Source organism: Hyla sarda, chromosome 3 (assembly GCF_029499605.1).
Source record: "Hyla sarda isolate aHylSar1 chromosome 3, aHylSar1.hap1, whole genome shotgun sequence".
In the NCBI taxonomy this organism is placed as follows: Eukaryota; Metazoa; Chordata; class Amphibia; order Anura; family Hylidae; genus Hyla; species Hyla sarda.
In genome coordinates, this window is record NC_079191.1 from 216,906,352 (window position 1) to 216,928,515 (window position 22,164).

Sequence of the window (22,164 nt, forward strand, 5' to 3'; positions counted from 1 at the left end):
ACCAGGGCACCCTAAGCTATTTAATGACAATAAACTCATTTTCTGGAGATTGGCCACTGGGCCTCTGTAGGTAAACCTGGAAATTAGTACTGTTGAGTTATAGTCACATGTAATTTTATAGTATGAGAAAAAGTATAATGTACTAAACTTACTCCAATTGGTTGAAAGATAAGTCCATCAACTTCATGGCTGACCTCTCTAGCAAAGCTTCCTTCGAGTAGCTGTAAAAGATTAAAAAAAAAAAAGTCATAATATTAGAAGAAAAATAATATTTTTAAAATTATTAATGTGAATTCCACATTTGACTTTCATGTAAATTTTTGTTTCATTGTATTTCAACTTCATTACCTTTTCTTAACTTATATTTCAGTTTCGCTTCAACCTTTGTTTTTGCTACATAGTAACCATCAACTGTTTGTGGTGGATGGAACTTAAAGGGGTATTCCGGGCAAAAACATTTTATCATGGGGAGGCCCACCGCTGGGACCCCCCCCGCGATCTCCCAGCACCAGCATTCTATGCGGGAGCCGCGTCTCCAGTTTCGGAGGCCTCCGGGTTTCCGGGACTGGGGATGTGACGTCACGCAACGCCCCCCTCCATTCATGTCTATGGGAGGGGGCGTGATGGCCGTCGCAGCTCCTGCATAGAATGCGGGTGCTGCAGGGAGATTGCAGGGGGTCCCAGCGTTGGCCCCCAAGATCAGACAACTTATCCCCAATCCTTTGGCAAGGGGATAAAATGTTTTTGCCCGGAATACCTATCAGTAAGATTTTGCACACTTAACAAAGCAGCTTATCCATCATATGTCATAAGATTGTCTTTGCATTTCTGTATGACTGCAGCCCGATCTATAAAAGTAGCCACTGCACACCCTGAGGAAACAACTATGAATGAAGGTATAATTCTGCTTCTGTAAAGCATTAACATAACATAGAAGAAGACATCAGACTATGTCTGCACTGTAAAGGAAATTAAACACATTTTTTTCAAGCTTTGTAATTTGTATGGTAAAAAACAACTCCATAGGTCTATATTTGTTTAAAAAAAATGCTCAGATTCTCTTCTACAGTTTCTTGCAGTGTCCTAGTCACAGCAAGGTCCATCAGGGAAGCAGCTTTGATAGATCTCATCTCATAAAGAAACTTTAAATCTGATATATGACCAGATCAAAGGAAAACTTTGATAAGGCCATAAACCTGCGTAGATATTCCCACAGGAGAGGAGTCTGATAAACCAAGAAAAAGGGGCAAAATTTGTGATAAACTATGGTGAAAAGTTTTAGTTTTTTTATACTGTAAGGCTGTTCATGTTCATACATGACTTTTTCTGTCTTTCTACCCAAAAAATGGCCATTTTATGGTACAAAGAAATGGATGCCTTTGTCTATTTATTGAGTTTAACAGAAAAACACACACACACACGCACACACACATTTTTTTTATTTATTTTTTTATAAGTAAAAGCCAGCTACAAGAAAAGGCCATATTGATAAAAAAAGATAGGACTAAATACTGTGTGAATAAGGCCTAATACTAGAATTATAAAGCATTCAGAGGTGTCATGCATCCATATTGCCTGGTAACACCTTAAATGTAGTGTCACAAACAGCATGTAGAAAAAAAAAAAGCAGTATTTTTTTTTCCAAAGCAAGGAGTGGATTTAAAAAGAATAGGGATTATAAACAAGGGATTCAGATTTCTTATTCCTGCTGGATCCTGCTTTGATTTAAAAAAAAAACAAAAAAAAACTGCATCAAATTCTAAAGTGGGATTCTTTTTTTTTTTTTTTTTTTTTTTTTTTTTTTTACAAAAGCCTAAAGCTCTGTTGCCTGCTCATCCCTCCCAGAACAAAAGGGCCGGGTGGTAAATAGTTAAAATGCCCAATCATTCTCTCCATGGACATCCTCTGTTGGGAGAAAGTGGAGAGGCTGCCAGACACATTAGAGAGTCTGCCAAGCCTGCCGGGAGGTTCAGACGAAAAAAACTAAAGGATTTATGGGCACCTTAACCCCTTAATGACCACAAATGTAATATGACGCGCGCTCAGAAGCTGAGCGAGCTTCGTATCTGCTGAGTCCCGGTTGCTATCAGTAACCAGGACTCGCGGCTAATACCGGACATCGCTGATCGGGCTGATGTCCAATATTAACCCTTTAGACTTTGATCGTGGCGTCTAAAATGGGAGGAATCAATGTCGGTTAGCTCACCGGAGCTGTTTGGGACCTCCCCGGTGAAATCGCCGCATCCCAAACAGCTGAGAGGACAGCGGGAGGTGCCTTACCTCGCTCCCCGTTGTCCGATCATCTTTTGATTGCTCCAAGCCTGAGATCCAGGCTGAAGCAATCGAGCGCAGATTACACTGATCAATGCTATGCTATGGCATAGCAGTGAACAGTGTATGCAATCAAAAGATTGTAAGTAATAGTCCCCTATGCAGGCTAAAAAAATAGTGTAAAAATAGTTTTAAAAAAAGTGAATAAATGTGATTTAACCCCTTCCTAAATAAAAGTTTGAATCACCCCCTTTTCCCATAAAAAAAAAAAAAGTAAACAAAAATAAACATAAGTGGTATATCCGCGTGCGTAAATGTCCGAACTATAAAAATATAATGTTAATTAAACCGCATGGTCAATGGCGTATATGTAAAAAAAATCCAAAGTCCATAAATAGCATATCTTTGGTGACTTTGTATACCCTAAAAAAAAATGTATAGAAAGTGATCAAAAAGTCCGATCAAAACAATCATGGTACCGATAAAAACTTCAGATCACGGTGCAAAAAAGTTAGCCCTCATACCATAAAATGATCCCTCTCATTTCCATACAGAAAAAAAAGAGTTATAGGGGATCAGAAGAGGATAATTTTAAACATACTAATTTTGGTGCATGTAGTTATAATTTTTTTAAAAGTAAAATATAGTAAAAAACTATATTAATTAAGTATCATTGTAACCGTATGGACCTACAGAATAAATATATATTGTGTAATTTTTACCGAAAAGCGCACTGCGTAGAATCGGAAGCCCCCCTTTTTTTTCAAATTTTGCCCCACAAATATTTTTTTTCTGGTTTTGCTGAAAATTTTGTGGTGAAATGATTGATGTCATTACAAAGTACAATTGGTGGTGCAAAAAATAAGCCCTCATATGAGTCTGTAGGTGCAACATTTAAAGATTTATGATTTTTAGAAGGTGATGAGGAAAAAACTAAAGAGCAAAAAACGGAAAACCCGTAGTTCTTAATGGGTTAAGGCCGAGTTCACAGAGCGGAAAATGTGCACATATTCCGCACATTTGACTAATACGGTAGGCGCTAGGACCCCATAAAAAAATGCAACGTAGATGGCACTACATTTCTTTGCAGAATCTGCTGAAAGAATAGACATGTCTATTCTTTCTGTGGATGCTGAAATCAGAATTTTTACAGCAGAAACATACAGTGCAGAAATTCTGCTGTGTGAACAGTGAAATCAAATGAAATCAATGGGACAATGGGGCTGCAGAGGAATGTCTGCCCGGAATTCCTCTGTGGAATTCGGGTGTGTAAACATACCCTAAGACTGCCTGTAGATCTATTTACACTTTAATGCTGTTTATGTAATAATGAGTAAGGGTGCGTTCATACTACGGAATTCTCGCGGCTGAATTCCGCAAGCGGAGATTCCGCCTGGCGGCCGCCGCCGCCGGTGCTTCGGCGCTAGGGCTGCGGGGCACTGAGCCATCACTATTGACGGCTATGGTCCACTCGCGAATTCCGCACAAAGAATGAACATCTTCTTTCTTTGCGCGGAACACTTTCAGTGGCGGAAGTGTCCGCCGCTGAAATTCCGCAGTGTGAACGGGTCTCACGGAAACCCGTTCACATTAATGTTAAAGTTCACACCGCGGAATTGCGCCCGGAAATTCCACGGCAATCCCGTAGTGTGAACGTACCCTTAAACTGAATGGTTTGTTCAACACATAAAACAAACATTAAACTTAGTTAAAAAAAAACTTCAACAACCACCATTGTGCTTGTGTATTCTGTCAATAAACCATAAACAGTATTATTATACTATATCTTAATATTTTGTAAATATTTTATCACGTCTTTTCATGTAACAACACTGAAGAAATGACACTTTGCTGATGCTTTCATGGTGAAAGAAAAACGATAGGGCTTCTTTGTCAAATATTCAGACGTACAATAAGAACAAATTCTAAGTGATATGAAGTGATAAGAATAAGGACGAATGCTGTTGATAAGTTGTAAAGGGAATCTGCAAAAATGTCATGCTAGTAATAAAGATTCAAGTAATATGCAGAATTAAAAGAGTACACCACAGGATAGGGGATACGTGTCTGATCGTGGTGAGGAGGGGGTGGCTGGCCCAACCGCTGGGACTCCCTGTGATTTCCTGTACAGGCCCCAGCACCTCACCTATAGTCTGAGCGCTCTGATCTCCACCCTTGGAGAAGAGCGAGAGCGACAGCCCACTCAGCTAATCACTGTTTGAGATTGGACCCCATATCAGCTGATGAGTGGCTGAGCGGACCATCACTCCTGCTTGTCTCGGAAGGTTCCTGTCCTGTCTGAGCTCCCTAGAGTACCACTTTAAGAGTCTTAGCATTAAAAATCCAGAGAGTTCACACTTTATCATACCGTAATGTTCTCAGCAAGGTCTGCTTAGTTATGTTAAAAAGTAGTATTCTATTAATTACCCCAGAACCAGAGAGACTTGGGAACCTTCACTTGGTAATCAATATGAGTGCTTGCAGCTGTATGGTTCCAAACATCAGTATCTAAGGGAAGATTTGTTTTTACACCACTCACTGTGCAGTAAAGTTGACTTGTTATTTATATTATTCAGATCGATATGATTACAATGATTTGTATAGTTTCTGTCATGTTTTACTACTAAAACATTGTAATTTCCTGCTGCCCTATAACTGTTTTACTTTTATGATAAACAAGCCAGTATGGGCTAATTTTGTGCCACAATCTATAGTTGTTTTGGTACCATTTTGCCATTGATTGGACATTTTGATCACTTTTAATTAACTTTTTTTGTAGGATGTAATAAAAATGCATTCCCATTTTATTTTACACCGTTCACAGTGCATTTTTTTAAAGGTTGTTAATTCATATTTTGGATATTTGGGCACCCAGTGATACCAAATATGTTTATGTTTTTTTTTTTTTTTTTGTTAAAGTTCTTTTATTCAAAAATTGGGGTAATTAGGATACTTCTTTAGACAATCAATTGATGTGTTATTTATCTATCACTATACATTGAACTTGAGCTGCTTGATAAAGGCTGCCTGCATGCAGCTGAAACGTTGCCTTGATGTTTGAATTGGAATAAAGCCACATCACTTTTCATCTTACTGGAGTGCTACAGTCTTCTCCTTTATACATTGAACTGGTTTTTCTGTTTGTACAGCAATTGATCTGTCATGACATGTACAGAGGCATTCAGAAGACCTTGGGCTGCCATAACTCAATCCAGGGAGCCAATCCTTCCCCTGAACCTCCAATAAAGCTGCATGTGACTGTTTAAATGCAACAGTCAGTTTTTGAATGCTGCCAGGTATGGAGTGGCCTTGAATGCTGATGGCCTTAGGATGAGTATACTTGCCCTGTGTTGCCAACAGGATAAGGCTGTTTATTTATTGAATAATATTTACCATAAAAATAAATTAACTAGTTCTCTTGTGTATAGCAATGTCAAATACATTAAATATTATATAATGTATGACATCACTCTAGTACATAACTGGGATTCTATTTATTATTTAATCTAGAAAAACATATGTCATCAACTAAAATTTATATATATATATATATATATATATATATATATATATATATATATATATATATTTGGTTTTCTTGAAAAATACATTTACAATAAAACAAACTTCCACCACATCATAGATACATCATATTTCCCCTATTATCCCCCACTCCTCTCCTCTGGGAGAAAAAGAAAAAAAAAAAAGGGACCTTCAATAATATTCCAAACCATTCAGAACCATTGGCCCCATATATTTTCAAATTTCATTTTTTTGATTAGGTCAGTTTCTCGTCCTATACCCTTCATATTCTTTTATTCTAATTCCCAGGGCCTTCCAGTGTGCCACACTAGGGGGACCAGTTTCGAACCACTTACACAGACTCAGTTATGCAGTTATGTAACTCTCTCTGTCTGATCTCTCCGGGAAGATCTCCTAGTATAACCCATATTATTGAGTAATTCCAATCAGTTTTTAGTCGTTGCATTGCCATATCTATTACGTCTCTCCAGAATTTATTGACTACACTACACTTCCAAATCATGTGACTATAGCCTGCACCTCGGTCTCCACATTTGGTGCATGCCGAGTCTGATCTTATTTTTATGTTAAACAAAAAAGAAGGGGTATAGTAAAGTCGATAAATTATTTTAAGTTGCAATTGTTTACATTTTTTATTAGATGAGCAAGTTTTTGCATTTTTAAGTATTTTTTCCCAAGACTGTTCTTCCTTCCTTCTCACGTCTATTTTTTATTATTTGCTGGAAACCACAGTTAATTTCTCCCATCAAAAGTTTATAAAAAAATGTTAAGTGTCTTCTGGTTATCATTGTGTTCCTTCATAATATAATTTTTTTTTATTTGAGTTCAATACCAAATATTCCCTGTTCTCCGTTAAAGCATCAGCTTGTTGCATCTGCATATATCTATAGTTTGTGGTTTCTCCTAATAGAAACCTTCCTTTAAGTTCCTCAAGATTAATTTCCCCTGTGAATATATTTGTGATACATATCTAATCCCTTTTTTTTTCCCAAACTTTTTTTTTCTATTCCCTTATTAAATTCTAAAAAGGAAAAAAACTCCTGAATAGTGCCAGTAGAGTGGGGAGTAACTTATTAAAACGTAACTTTTACTAATAATCGATAAAATATATTTAAAAAAAGATTAACAAAAAGTTAAAATGTGAAATACACTCAGACCCATAGAGACACTGGTCATAGTCTCTAGCTCTGCCGGATCCACATACACACAAATGTCAGAAGGCGACCAAGGTCCACATAGCGAACCGTGACCACCAGTGTTGATAATAAAGTTATCGGGATGCACTAATCTACAAAAGCGTCATGGAATAACCCATACATTTTCTCAAAGGTTTGTCGACGAGTTTCTGCTGAGATGTAACAGCGTCCTCAGGGGAAACCAATAGAGAGTACTAGATAAAGTACAGATGCATATAGTAATCAAAATATAATATAATTCTGAAGTGTGCAAATACTACAATGTGCATTAATCCCATACAGCTCTATATCAATTTTTTTAATTCTCTGATGGTCTTACCAACATATCTAAGACCACATTCACATATTGCCATATAGATGACAAATCGGGTATTGCAATTGATGAATTTGCGGATATTGATCCGAATATCCCTTGGTGCAAAAAAATGATCAGTTTTCAAAATATGAGGACACGCCTTACAAAGTCCACAAGGGACACTGCCAAGTACTCTAGAGGCCCTTCCTAACCATGTGTCCCATTATTTAATATTAGGATACAAAGGATAGAGGAATGAATATCCCTTTCATCAGGCGTGATATCCAGTGAAAGAACATAGCAGTATTTAACAGGTGACCTGTTAAATACCGCTATGTTCTTTCACTGGACATCACGCCAGTTGAAAGGGATATTCATTCCCTGAAACGCGTTGTGTGTATACCAATAAATGGTTAAACCTACCTGAACTCATCCTTCAAATTATTACAGCAGCACGATATCGAGCTTCCAGTTTCCTCTATCCTTTGTATCCTGCTATGCACGCCGGTGATCCAGCGTGGGAAGCCGCTGCAGCTGTTTGATTCATTTCTCATGCGAAGTGTCAGTGTTGTGCCTGCAGATTGCACAACTTTACCAGGTGAGCACGGTCCGCACTGGCTACTAGCTTTACAATATTCTTGAGAATCTTCACAAGGAAGCGCTCCTGTTATTTAATATTGGGGGCCAAATGGCTGTGTGTTAAAAGGCTGTGTGCCAAATGGCTGTGTCCCCTCCTGTATGTGATGAGGGGGACATCTGATATCTCTCCAGAGAGATCCTGGTCCATCTAAGATATTCCAATGTCTACCCAGGATCTCCCTGATCTGAGGTGCACACTAATCTAAAGTTGCAATAATTCTAGTAGGGTTACTTGATGAATCATGGGGGGACATGTATCATTTCCAGTGTATAATAGAAGTTTTTTTACCCCTTCTGCCTGTTGTCTAAATTTGGCGCAGCTGCGTTAAATTTATCATTCTTGCGCAGCTACTTTCTTGAATTGCGTTTAAATTTAGAATTCTCCTCAGAGCATAAATTTACACCGCAGCTCTATTTAGTAGGAGCTTTGTCTGCAGCGTATCTGCACCTAAACAGTAAATGTGTCCTCGTTATTAGTTTTAGAATTTTTTTTCTTCATTATGTAGAGTTTTAATCTCACAATAATACCACTTTTTGCACCCAATTATAACACATCAATTATACCAATGTCCTTATTCTTCATTTAACATCTGTGACACCCCTGTGCAAATCACCTCAAATGTACATGGTGCACTCTACCTTATGGGCCTTGTTGTGCGCCCGCAGAGCACTTTGCGCCCACATATGTGGTATCTCCGTACTCTGGCTAAATTGTGTCCCAAAAAATGGGGATCTTTTTTTTCCCATTTACCTCTTGTGAAAAAGTAAAGTATGCGGCAACACCTGCATGTCAGTGTAAATAATTTTATTTTTATACACTAACATACTGGTGTAGACTCCAACTGTTCCTTTTCATAATGGGTAAAAGGAGAAAAAGCCCCCCAAAATCTGTAAGGCAATTTCTCCCGAGTACGTTGATACCCCATATGTGACCCTAAAATGTTGCCTTGCGCATTTGAGGCCTAAATTAGGGTTTTGCATAGGGGTGGACATAGGGGTTTTCTATGCCAGTGTTTCCCAAACAGGGTGCCTCCAGCTGTTGCAAAACTCCCAACATGCCTGGACAGTCAATGGCTGTCCGGCAATACTGAGAGTTGTTGTTTTGCAACAGCTGGAGGCTCCATTTTGGAAACAGTGCCGTACCAGACGTTGTTCATATTTATTGGGGAGGGGAGGGGGGCTGTGTAGCGGTATGTGTATATATAGTGTTTTTTACTTATTTTATTTAAGTGTAGTGTAGTGTTTTTAGGGTACAGTCACACGGGTGGGGGTTCACAGCGAGTTTGCTGCATCTCAATCTTGCAGCACTCCCTGTAAACCTCTGTCCATGTGAGTGTACCCTGTCCATTCACATTGGGGGGAGGGGGGGGGGGGGGACATCCAGCTGTTGCAAAACTACAACTCCGAGCATGCCCTTTGGCTGTCCGTGCATGCTGGGAGTTGTAGTTTTGCAACAGCTGGAAGCACACTGGTTGCGAAACACGGAAACAGACTCAGTGTTTCGCAACCAGTGTGCCTTCAGCTGTTGCAAAAACTTCAAATCTCAGCATGCAGTGACAGCAGAAGGACATGCTGGAACTTGTAGTTATGCAACAGCTGGAGGCATACTGCTACAACTCCCAGCATGCCCTTTGGCAGTCCGTGCATGCTGAGGGTTGTAGTTATTCAACAGCTGAAGGCACACTGGTTGCAAAACACTTGAAAGTTTTTTACTTAACTTAGTGTTTCCAAACCAGTGTGCCTCCAGCTGTTGCACAACTTCAATTCCCAGCATGCATGGTTTGTCAGTGCATGCTGGGCGTTATAGTTTGGAGGCACAGCTGGAGGCACACGGGTTGGGAAAAAGAGTTAGGAAACGAACAATGTTTCCCAACTAGTGTGCCTCCAGCTGTTGCAAAACTATAATTCCCAGCATGGCCAGACATGCTGGAAGTTGTATTTCGGCAACATCTGAAGGGTCAGATGTTGACGAACTACAACTCCCAGCATGCTTGGGCAGTCTGGGCATGCTGGGGGTTGTAGTTTTGCAACAGCTGGAGGTCCACAGTTTGTAGACCACTGTATAATGGTCTCCAATCTGTGGTCTTCCAGATGTTACAGAACTACAACTCCCAGCATGCCTCGACAGAGTGGGCATGCTGAGATTTGTAATTTTGGAACATCTGGAAGAGCACAGGTTGGAGACCATTATACAGTGGTCTCCAAACTGTGGCCCTCCAGATGTTGCAAAACTACAACTCCCAGCATGCCCAGAAAGCCAAAGGCTGTCTGGGTATGCTGGGAGTTGCAGTTTTGAAACTCCCAGAGGCAGCAGTGAGATCGCTTTACAGCGATCTCACAGCTGCCAATGAAGATGCCGCCCTGCTGCTGCAAACTCACCGCCGGGACCACCTGGAGGACGTCGCTCGCGCCGGGACCGCTCGGGACACCGCACGGCCGGGTAAGTGACGCCGGGGGACGGGTAATGGACACTTAGCAGAGCGGTGTGTGTCCCGATCCCTGTGATCCGGACTCACACACCGCGCTGCTAAGTATTCTCATAGCGAAACGCTGCTATCAGCTAGTCAGATTTGACTAGCTGATAGCAGCGATCGCTGGGGGGGGGGGGGGGGGGGGTAGGGGGCTATTGAAACATCCTGTGGTCACATGGTAAGATGGCCACCATCTTACCGGGCGCTGGGGAAAAGTATAACGGAAAGCAGTAAATTTTAAAAATAAAAGGAGAATGATCTACAGTGTTAAGTGGATTACAAAGCTATTTTTATGTGACGGAGCTTGTTCAATGATAAGTAAGATATCAAACATTTCCTATGTAAATGTATTAAATTGTTGGATCATAAAATAACAAAACCAATATACAAGTGATCTAATGAATAACTGAACTGTAAACAAATATTCTATATGCAAATTATTTTAAAAGTGCTTTGGAATAACCAAGGAGTAAAAATATAAAGCAAACCAAATGAGGAATTGAGATAGGAAAGTAAAAACATTCTGGTGGTTCCTTAGTAGAACTTTCCTTCAGAAATAGAAAGGATTGCTACGTGCAGTTAAAGTTGGCTTATATTTATGGGAAAAAGACGCACTTGCGTCAAAATTTTTGGTGCAAAGGAAAAGTACGCAGGTCATAAATCCATGTGTACTATATATGCAGCTCCAAGGTACCCTGATTCAGCCACATCTGGAGGACATGCTCTACCAAAACGTGCGCAAAAAAAAAGGGCTTGCGCAAAAGTTTGCGCAAAAAATACCCACAAAACAGGGGTAAAATCTTTGATACATGTCCCCCATGGTGTCTAGGAGTAAGGAGGGTCTCTCTAGGGGTCTCAAGTGCTTGTTTATATGGATAACCTCTATCCCTAATACGTGTCCTCAATTTTTTTTGCCTCCTTAACAAAGTTCTCCTGCTTGGAGCAATTCCTCCTGAGGCGGAGATTCTGCCCCCTCGGAATCCCCCTTTTCAGGGGGCCCGGGTGGCAGCCGACCTCAGGAGACTGTTCGTCGCTGTAGGCTTTCTGTGAATAGTTGTAATAATGTTACCATCAATTTCCTTATAAACCAGGATATCCAGAAACGAAATTGGGTAGTGCCAATCTCAAACATGAAATGTAATCCAATATTATTGTGATTCAGGGAGTCAACAAACTGCATAAACTTGAGCCATACCACAAAATAAAGAGGTCATCAATGAATCTGGCCCAAAATAGGGCCAGTTTACTGAAATGTTCCCTCTGATCACTAAAAACGCAGGTGGCCTCCCACCAGCCCTGGAGCAAGTTGGCATATGTGGGGGCACAAGGGCTCCCCAAAGCGGTGCCTCTGTGCTGGTGGAAGATTTTACCTTCAAAAAGAAAATAATTTCGTGTCAGGATGTATTCCAGTTTTAGAATCAATTTGTTATGTGCCTCCATATGCACTCCCCTAAATAAATAATACGCCACTGCCTTCAACCCCATTTCATGGGGTATTGAAGAGTAAAGCGCCTCCACATCTATACTGGTTAATCATTTATTTTCATCAACCATGATACTCTCCAGTTTCTTTAGAAGGTCCATTGTATCAAGTGTATACGATGGGAGTGCCAATACAAAATCGCTTAGGACTCTATCAGTGTAGATGCCCACATTCTGACCAAGGCTCCCTATCCCTGACACAATGGGATGACCCTTGAGAGGGGTTGTCCCCTTGTGTACTTTAGGTAGGGCATAGAATGTGGCTATAACAGTAGCCTTAGGAAGAAGAAATTCACATTCCTTATCGCTTAGGAGTTTTTCACTCCGAGCTTGTGAGATGATACATGAGAGTTCTTGTTTATACACAGTTGTGGGATCAGTAGGGAGTACCTCATATGTATGTTTGTCATCAAGGAGTTTACGACACATTGTAATATACTGAATATGATCCATGAGTACTAGGAGAGCCGTTGGATGTATCATCTTGACACTATGCATCCAACTGGACTCAATGAACAGCTCAGTTTTGCCTGCTTTCTATGAACAATACCCCCATGTGGGTTCATGGTCTCCTGTTGGCGGTGACAAACAGGCATTTGAGTGAAGGTCGTAGCTGGCTTTCTGAGACAGAGTCACCATCATGAGATAGGGCGTAGCAGGTCACTAGGAGGTTCGAGAGCTGGACGGCCCTTTTAAGGGCTGATCATCCTGCCTAGGTATAGGGCATTTAAAATTTGAGCAGGGCTTTACAGGCCCTTTAGGCCCACATTAATCTCCTACCTTTACCTCCCCCGTTAGGGCCTCCTCGACCCTCGGAGACCGTGAACCAATTATCTTTATGGGCAGATCTATTATTTCCACTGTTAAACCACTTTTCCATTCGCTTTACAATAGTAACTGTCTCTGGTATACCTGTCACCTACCATCCTGCACGGTGCCCCTCTGATGTGTATTAGGGCACCTTGGCGGGTTGCCCACGCATTGACAGTGCCTTGAGATCTTTTATTAATTGTTGGATGTGTTGGTATCATATCTATCTTAGCGGGATATACCTGGATAGAATGTGGCGAGCAATTACTTATATGAATGGTGAATTACTTATGACCACCACGTTCAGGTCTTCTTTCAGATCTTTATTTGCATGATTTCTTTTCGATCACATTAGGTATTTTCTTCAAACATATATGAAAACGTCATGGGGTACGATGGTTTACATCCAGAGAGGATTAGATGACAAAAACCTCAGCTCCAGCCTGCTGCGTTACGTTGCGGCAAACAACCCCTTAATCATGCACACAGGTGTGGGGCTCTAGCTTGTTTAATTTAACTATTGCATGAATAACACCAGCTTTAATAATATAACCACAGCTACTTATAAAAATGCTTTATAACTGCACACTTCATTCATTCATTCCCTTTGGTTCGATCATTTCTAACTCAGTTATCCAAATTATTATTTTTTTTTACACCTCTTCAACTACTTGCCATCTGAGATCCGTTACTGTGTGTCCGAATTGTTTAAAATGTCGTGCTACGCTGGTTTCACCATAATGCGTTTCTTTCATTCCTTCTGGCTCCAAGTGTGAATACCTTCTTATTATAGATTTGTGTTCACTAAGTCTTAATTTAATTTGTCTGGAAGTCTCGCCCACATAGGCTTTGCTGCATGGGCATTTTAAGAAGGAAATCACATTGGAACTTAGACAGGAATAGAAACCTTTGTTTTTAATTTTAATACCTTTTGTAGGATGATAAATTACATCACTTCTAATAATACTGTGGCACTGGGAACATGATAGTCACGGATATGTCCGTTCTTTTTTGTTGCTAAAAAATCTTGTTTTTTTCTTGTTCACATGAGAGTAACCTATTGCTATTGAAGGTATCATATCTATAACATTATCCATCAATGCTTTTGTTTTTTATTTGATTTGTTTTTTCTTCCAATATATTATTGGTATTAATATTGTCCATCTCTCCTTTGTGATTGAGAGTAAACAACTACATTGAGCCACCAGATTATACTTACCTTATTTCTGACACAAACATTGTTTTTCCTATATCTTATATACTTTTTGTAGTCTAGTGACAGAACTTTTTTATTTTGAGCCACAATCACTCAGTTGTCTTTCCGATCGCCGGGGTGTTAGCGTATGCGCATAGTTTATCATAGCCACGCCCACTAGAGGCGTCAGACGGAGGCACGGCACACTGACGCGTTGCTTCGGTGACCGGATATAACATCAGACTCCGACCTCACATGGTGTGTGTGCAGTGAAGTCGAAAGTTAGGCTCCCTGCTAATGCAGGTATGCATGCCACCATTGATCTGTCAGCCGGATAACAAGACCGTGAGTAATCCGCTTTGCGAAATACAGTTTGTTTCCCTTTTCTTCACAGGAACATTTTGTGAGTGGGATTCTGTGTTTTTTTTTTTTTCTCCGTAGGCACTTTTTTACAGCATTGACTGTGTGTGAGTAAAAGAGTTGTGGGACACATTCTATTTTATAGGGACATTGTATTAAAGGCTATTATGGTCCTTTGTCTCCCTCACCCTACTTTTTCTTCTAGTTACCAGGAGTCTTGTGGCATTTTACACTCTACAGCTTGAGATTCATTGTATTGGTATACTTGACATCATAAGTATCGGTCTCATATAGAGCTGTATGGGATTAATGCACATTGTAGTATTTGCACACCAGAATTATATTATATTTTGATTACTATATGCATCTGTACTTTATCTAGTACTCTCTATTGGTTTCCCCTGAGGACGCTGTTATATCTCAGCAGAAACTCGTCGACAAACCTTTGAGAAAATGTATGGGTTATTCCATGACGCTTTTGTAGATTAGAGCATCCCAATAACTTGATTATCAACACTGGTGGTCCCGGTTCGCTATGTGGACCTTGTTCACCTTCTGACATTTGTTTGTATATGGTCCGGCAGTTACTCCCCACTCAACTGGCACTATTCAGGAGCTTTTTCTTTTTTTGATCTATAAAGGGAGCCTTTTGTCTTCTGCTAAACATATTATCCTTATAGCAGGTTATATTTGTCATATTAAATTCTACTACATTTTTACTATCCCATAATGGTGAAAATTGAAAGCAACCTTTAATTTTACCTACCTTCCTAACTTCTCTCTATACCTTCATATACACCCCTATTTGTGAATATTTTCTTAGTGAGGGGTGAATAATCTGGGCCTCCAATACTTCCATAAAATCCTGATGAGTATCTTCATATGCACTCAACAACCTTTTCAAAGAGCAGCTTTTTTTCCAATTTTTTATCTCCTGCAATTTAGCAGCAAGGAAATGAAACTTGAAATATGGCAAACCCCAATCTCCCTGACCCTTAGGGAGCATGAGCTGACTATACTTCATAGGGACCCTTCCTCTCCCCCATACCAATCTATTCAGGGCAGCCACAAGTCCCTCAAGCCATTTATCTGGGATCCACTTCACAGCTGCTCTGCTTACAAACAAGACTTGAGGTAAAACAATAATTTTCAAAATTGCAACTCTATCAGCCTGAGATAGTGGTAAACTAGTCCACACATTAATTTTATGAGATTTTTTTTAATATAGAGTACAAATTATTTTTCTGAAAGGAATTTTTTTCCCTTCCAATTTCAATCCCTAGATATTTCATAGTGGTACCTTTTGCCAAGATTAATATCCCTTCCACCCTTGGCATTATATCTTCCCGGATGGGCATGAGAGATGACTTCTCCCAATTAACTTTAGCTTCCGACAAATTCCGAAACCTATAATCTCCTTGTTATTTCTGAGAGAAACAGAAAGGGACTCAATGTAAAACAGGAATAACAGCGGGGATAGGGCACATCCCTGTCTGGTCCTCTCGACAGGGAAAAAAATCAGACAATCCTCCATTAATTATACTTTTGGCCTTTGGATTCTTATACAACATTTTGATCCATTTAATTATATTTATCCCAAAGCCAAATTTCTTCAATGATTCCCACAAGATTTATCCCATCAACTAAAATAATTTACTTTCATTAGTCCGATGTAGGTTTTGTGAAGCTAAAATGAAGTTGCGATGTCATAAATGTTTGGCAGTGGTTGTATATGCTTTTGATGTACTATCGAGGGTAGTGCCTGTCCTCAATTGTGTATGCAGCTGGTAAGTCAATACAATTTACATGCTATAAAAGCTATATAGGAAAAGTGTACTAATATGTTAAACAAAGGTATGACAACTAAGGCTTACAGCACCTTCCATGTGATTATGTCAAAGTATATCAAATGTTCTGGGCGATAAACTTGAACTTGTGAATATTATTACATGTCAGCAAAGTAAAAAATGCTGACTTATTTTTTATATATTCTGTCCTCTCTGCTCACAAACTACACGAACTGACAAGCAAAATTCGAACAAGTCTTATGTTTCAATACAAAATGTATGAAAGGATTACAGCCAAAGATTCATGATTTTGACTGCATCTCAATCCTTGAGTTCCTCTTTCTAAACATCTCTTTCCTGATATCATATCATTCATTATTGATTATTCATGTATGAAAGCAGTGTCAGAAAGCTACAAAGGGCCATTTCCTGGGAGCACAGCTGAAAAGGGGAAAAATAGACATCTCTCGATAAATCAATGGCAAGGCACGTCTGACTAAGACCACCACATGCAGAGAATAAGCAATAGCAAATGTGTGGCTGACAAATTGCGATTGCCTTTCATTGTCATGTCTATAGACGCTACTGTATGAAATTTGTTAACTCTTTGGGACTGGAGAAAGAAACCTATTTAGTCAAAGCTGAATAGAAAACTAACAATTAATGAATGGTTTTGCTTTTTTGTGTGACAAGGTTTTAAACTTGTACTACAGTAGTTGTAGTAAATACTTTGCAAATCCAAAAAAGCTCCATAGAAATAGTGAGAGGAAATAACTGATAAGCTAGGTATAAGCTAAAGAGGCAGTAATGATACCCTTTCATCAGCTCAATGACTCACTTGCTATACAGAATACCATTATGTTATTAATCACCGCCATTGTGTGTATGGAGAAGATACATTAAATTCTAAGCTCCATTACCGAAAAAGGCAATTTCACATCAAGATGCACATTCATGTCAGGACCATTTTATATCTTCTCCAGACTAGTGCAAGCAAATTTAACATGAGAAAGAGAGGGATTTGAATTACCATTTTATGCTTTTAGGTTGGGTGCTCTATCAAAATGCCCTGTAAAATAGATTTCGTTACTTGAGATTGCACATTTTCACCAAATTTTTAGCAAAGTCTAAAAATATATAAGGGTACTGCAACCAACCTGAACTTTATGAACACTAACGAAAACTTTTTTAACTAACCCATTAAGACCTATGAAGGACAGAAAAGTATCCCAGTAGTATAATGTTTATACGTATTATACATAATTATGTACCAAATAATCCTAACTAAATGTCAGAGATTCCATGTAAGGGATTCCGTGGTGACATTCAGGAAAAAAATGTTGCTACTCCATAGTGTATATAGAGAACAGATGAATGCAACAGTGTCCCTGGCTTATAGGGATTTAATGTCTGGATTAGTAACATAATGGGCCTTGCCCAGAAAGAGAGAGAAACAAAAACAGCACTACTCTTCTGCATGGTCTGTGCCTGGTATTACAGCCCAGTACCTTTCACTTAAAGGGAACAAATCATCAGTTTTAAGCGGTTTGGGTGCAGGCATGGTAATCCCATGTATAGGGATGCGTCACTCCAGCTAGCTGCCCAGTGAACAGCCGCTGGGACCTGCCCCAAAGATAAGTTACATGGGGCAACTGCAGCATTTTTAAACTACGATTACTCGGAAAGGCCTGAGTGTCTTAAAACAATTCATTGTGTGCCTAGAAACTAGAAATCCCTGCACAAGTTTTATGCTGTCTGCGGTAGTGCTGGGCGGCATGACCAAAAATGTATATCATGGTATTTTTCTAAATTATGGCAGTTTCACAGTATTTAACAGTATTTCTGGGGGGTTCCTCAGTATAGTGTCAGGTGGTCGGGGGGTACTCACTATGATACCCTGGGTGTCAGTCAGGCCGCCCGGTTACTCTCCTCCATGTCTACGCAGTTCTGCTCGAGTTTCCCAGTGGTTTAGGGTCCTCATCATGGTACCCGGGGTCAATGTCCCTTCTCTCTGGTCTGCCCACCTACCTAATTCAGAGGACAGAGCTGAGAGAAGGAGCCAGGGACCCCCCCCACTGACAGGATTGGCCCCTCAGGGCAGAGTAAGTGGGCTCCTGCCACCTTTAGTTCAGGGCGAGTTTGAGTGAGGGACAGTTAGGAGGTAGAAAAATTTTAAAAAAAGTTTTTTAAAACATTGCAGCGTGACCTGGGCCCTATAAGGGCTTCAGTGCGCTTCTTTTGGCCACCGTTTTTTCTTGGCCGCAGCGTTTATTTTTTATAATGGTGTGATATTTTATCACACACCATTATATAGTTTGTACCAAAAACACACCCCCCATCACCGTAGAAAAAAAAAGTGATGGCCTGCAGGGCATATTCGGTGGAGGAGGCATATGCCTTACTTGCCTCAGACACCAAATCTGCCAGTAAGGGCGAGGAAGATCCTACTTTTTTTTATGGTCTTCCTCGTCCTCCTCATCATCTAGTTCTGATGATGAGCCCCCTGCAAGGCGGCAGAGACGCCGCCAGGTGAGGCCACACACCCCTGCCTCATGATAGTGACCCATTGCCCGACACTAGTACGAGTGTCCTTGCCACTTGTAATAGGAGTTTGATCCCCCAGACAAGTGTACCTGAGCTCCCTACCAGTGAACCTGTCTGAAGAGCCCCAGAAGCAATGGAGAGCCCGGAAGGCATTTCAGCCTGTGATTCCCGAGTTTTTTGGCAACCCAGGAATCCAGATTGACAGTCTGATACACTGAAATAGACTTTTTAAGTTATTATTTCAGTGACTACTTTGTGAATCTAATGGTGGAGCAGACGAACTTGCACGCCCAACAGTTCATCGCCCACCACCCAGATTAGTTTTTGGCTACGCCCAAAGGATGGCACGCCATCAATGCAGCCGAAATGAGGATGTTTTGGGGCCTCGTGCTGCATATGGGTCTACTCAAAAAACGCATTATCAGGCAGTACTGGAGTGGGGACATCCTCTTCCAGACCCCACTCTACAGTATTCTGTATCCTGTTCCACTGGTGTGATGCTGTGCGGCGTCCGTTGCTGCCGTGGGGAGGTGCGACCCATGGACTGTTTTGAGTGGCATTGGGGCCGCTCTGCCAGTGGGTCGTTCCCCCTGTGGGCACTGGTGTCGCGGCGGTGGTGATCGCCGCCCAGTGCTACACCATTTTATGCTAGGGACGTTAGGGACCCACTCTAAATAGATGGCCTTGATGTGGCGAGTGGGCTTTTTACTTTTTGATCAAAACGTATATACTAACAACCTGTTAGTTTTTGAAGTTCTGCTGAGAAGCAATCAGATCATTATAAAAGATTGTAGATGTGCGACCATGCCTGTTTCTTCTACCTGAACCCGCTCTACAGTATGGCTATGACACGGGGACAGTTTGAGGCCATACGGAAATGCCTGCATTATGCAAAATTTTTGGAGGCCTATGTACCCCAAAGGGAGCTCTCTGTTGAGGAGTCTTATCAGTTTTAGGGGAAACTCCTCTTCCGCCAATACATTCCCTCAAAGCCTGCGAGGTATGGTGTGAAACTCTACAAACTTTGCGAGAGTACCTCAGGGTACACTTGCAAGTTTGGAGTATATGAGGGACAGGATTCCCATATTGAACCCCCAGGATGTCCTCCCACTCAGGGTGTTAGTAGGAAACTCGTTTGGGACCTTTTGCACCCATTGCTGGATAAGGGTTACCACGTGTACATGGATAACTTTTATACCAGTATCCCTCTGTTCAAATCACCGCCAGATTCACGTCCGCTAGTGGGACCATGCGGAAGAACCAGAGAGGCCTCCCTGCAAATTTAGTTCAGACACCTATGCCCAAGGGTGAGTCCCGTGCCCTTATCAGTGAAAATCTGTTGCTAGTCAGGTATAATAACAACAGGGAGGTCTTTATGCTGACCACAATTCATGGTAACGGCAGCTCACCAGTCCCTGTGCGAGGTACCACAATAACGGTCCTCAAGCCCGATTGTATTCTGGACTGGGGGGGAGTTGAGCTCTCTGATCAAGTCCTCAAGCCATATAAAGCCAAGTGGAAAACACGGGTATGGTACAAAAAAGTGGAGGCTGAAACTTTTTCGGCCAAGGAGACAGCTAGCACTCTAGTGGAATGAGCACTAAGATCTTCAGGGACTTGCTTACCAGATAATGTATAAGCCTCCTGGATAGCTATCTTAAGCCACCTAGAAATATAATTTTTTGTAGCTTTCATGCCCTTGAAATTGAATAAAAAGGTTAGAATCTTTTCTCCAAGATTTTGTAGTCTCCAGGTAGTGAATAACACATCTTCTGACGTCCAGGTTATGTAGGACTTCTTTCTGATTTTGTGGATAATACAAGAATGAAGGCAATATAATATCATGCAATACGGTTCTTCAATAGATAGAGCCTGGATTTCACCTACTCTTCTAGCCGAAGTGATGGTAACTAACAAAGCAGTTTTACAGGTAAACAATTTAACAGATAATGGATCAAAAGGATATTTGGTTAAGGCAGAAAGAACCAAATTTAGATCCCAGGGGGGAGTCAAGTTAGATATGTTAGGTTTTTTTCTAGATATAGCAGAGAAAAAATATTTTTATCCATTTCTGTTCAGCTAGAGAGGATTCAATGTAGCATCCCAAGGCTGCCGTCTGAACATTTAAAGGGATATTTCGGGCAAAAATATTTTATCCCCTATCCAAAGGAAGTACGACAAAATCAAACTGATATAAGTAAGGTATCATTTTAATCGTATGGACCTACAGAATAAAGATCAAGTGTCATTTTTACTGAAAAATGGACTGCATATTGCATAGAAACGGAAGCCCCCAAAAGTTACAAAATGGCGTTATTTCTTCAATTTCGTCACACAATGATTTTTTTTCGTTTCGCTGTATATTTTTGGGTAAAACGACTGATGTCACTGCAAAGTAGAATTGGTGGCGCTAAAAATAAGCCATCATATGGATTTTTAGGTGCAAAATTGAAAGGTTATGATTTTTAAAAGGTGAGGAGGACAAAACGAAAGTGCAAAAAACGAAAAACCCTCAAATCCTTAAGGGGTTAAGGTACTGATAGAAAGACCTTTTTTGAATCCTCGGAGAAGGTCGGGGGGGACCACACCACAAAATACATTTCCTCGAGTCTCTCTTTTTTTTTTTTTTTTTTATAAATTTAATACATACAAAGTCCATTAATGCTTACATCATTATCACAAAAGAAAAAAAAAGAAAAAAACATCTAGGGGCATCTGTTGCACAAGATTTTTCTCGCGGATTGAGAGAGAAGAACTTCTGGACTTTGCGATTTTTCTTGCTGGCAAAAAGATCTATTTCCGGATCTCCCCAAACTCTCACCAGTGACTGAAAGACCTGGAAATTTAGTTCCCATTTCCCCTGGTCCACTAGATTCCAGCTTAAGAAGTCTGCTTCCTGATTCTCTATGTCCCTCAAGTGCTCAGCTGTAAGGGAAAATACATTTTTCTCTGCCCATATGAAAATTTTTGAGAGATATCTTTGAGGAGAATGTCTTGTTTCCCCTTGTTGGTTGAGAAAGGGCACTGTGGTTATATTGTCGGAATATACCTTCACATGATGGTTTTTTAAGAGGTGTTCTGAAGCCCTTAATGCCATTAACACGACCTTCAATTCCCGAAAGAGTTTTTTGGGATCACGAACCTTGAAGATGAAGGTGTTCGACGTGAGCACCCCAACCCCAAAGACTTGCATCTGTTGTCACTGAGATGGCAGGAGATAGGATCCAATGAATCCCTAGAGAAAGATTGTTTTTCTTCAGCCACCGTTAATGTTACATGCGGAATCGGTTATTTATTTTCTAGAGACAGTTGGGATCTGTCCCAAATTTTCAAGATTAGGGATTGAAGGGGTCTTGAATGGCTTTGAGTCCAAGGTACTGCCGGAATACAGGATGTCATTGATCCCAGGACAGACATGGCTGTTCTTATGGAATAATTTCTCTGTATCAGATCTTTTATTTTCAGCTGAAGGGAGAGGATTTTGTCTTCTGGGAGAAAAGTCTTCTGGTTCTCAGAATTAATGATCATGCCCAGAAATTTGTTCTTCTTGACTGGGATTAAATCTGACTTT

At 40.5% G+C, this 22,164-nt stretch overlaps 1 protein-coding gene across 3 annotated transcripts in view; it reads right to left on the reverse strand.

Moving 5' to 3' along the window:
* The window catches only part of RNGTT (RNA guanylyltransferase and 5'-phosphatase), a 502,134-nt gene that overhangs the window by 190,244 nt on the left and 289,726 nt on the right, over positions 1 to 22,164 (reverse strand). For all 3 annotated transcript variants that reach the window (XM_056566087.1, XM_056566088.1, XM_056566086.1), the window contains one exon: positions 153 to 221. In XM_056566087.1, the coding sequence (XP_056422062.1) occupies positions 153 to 221 (69 nt within the window). The remainder of the gene's footprint in view (positions 1 to 152; positions 222 to 22,164) is intronic.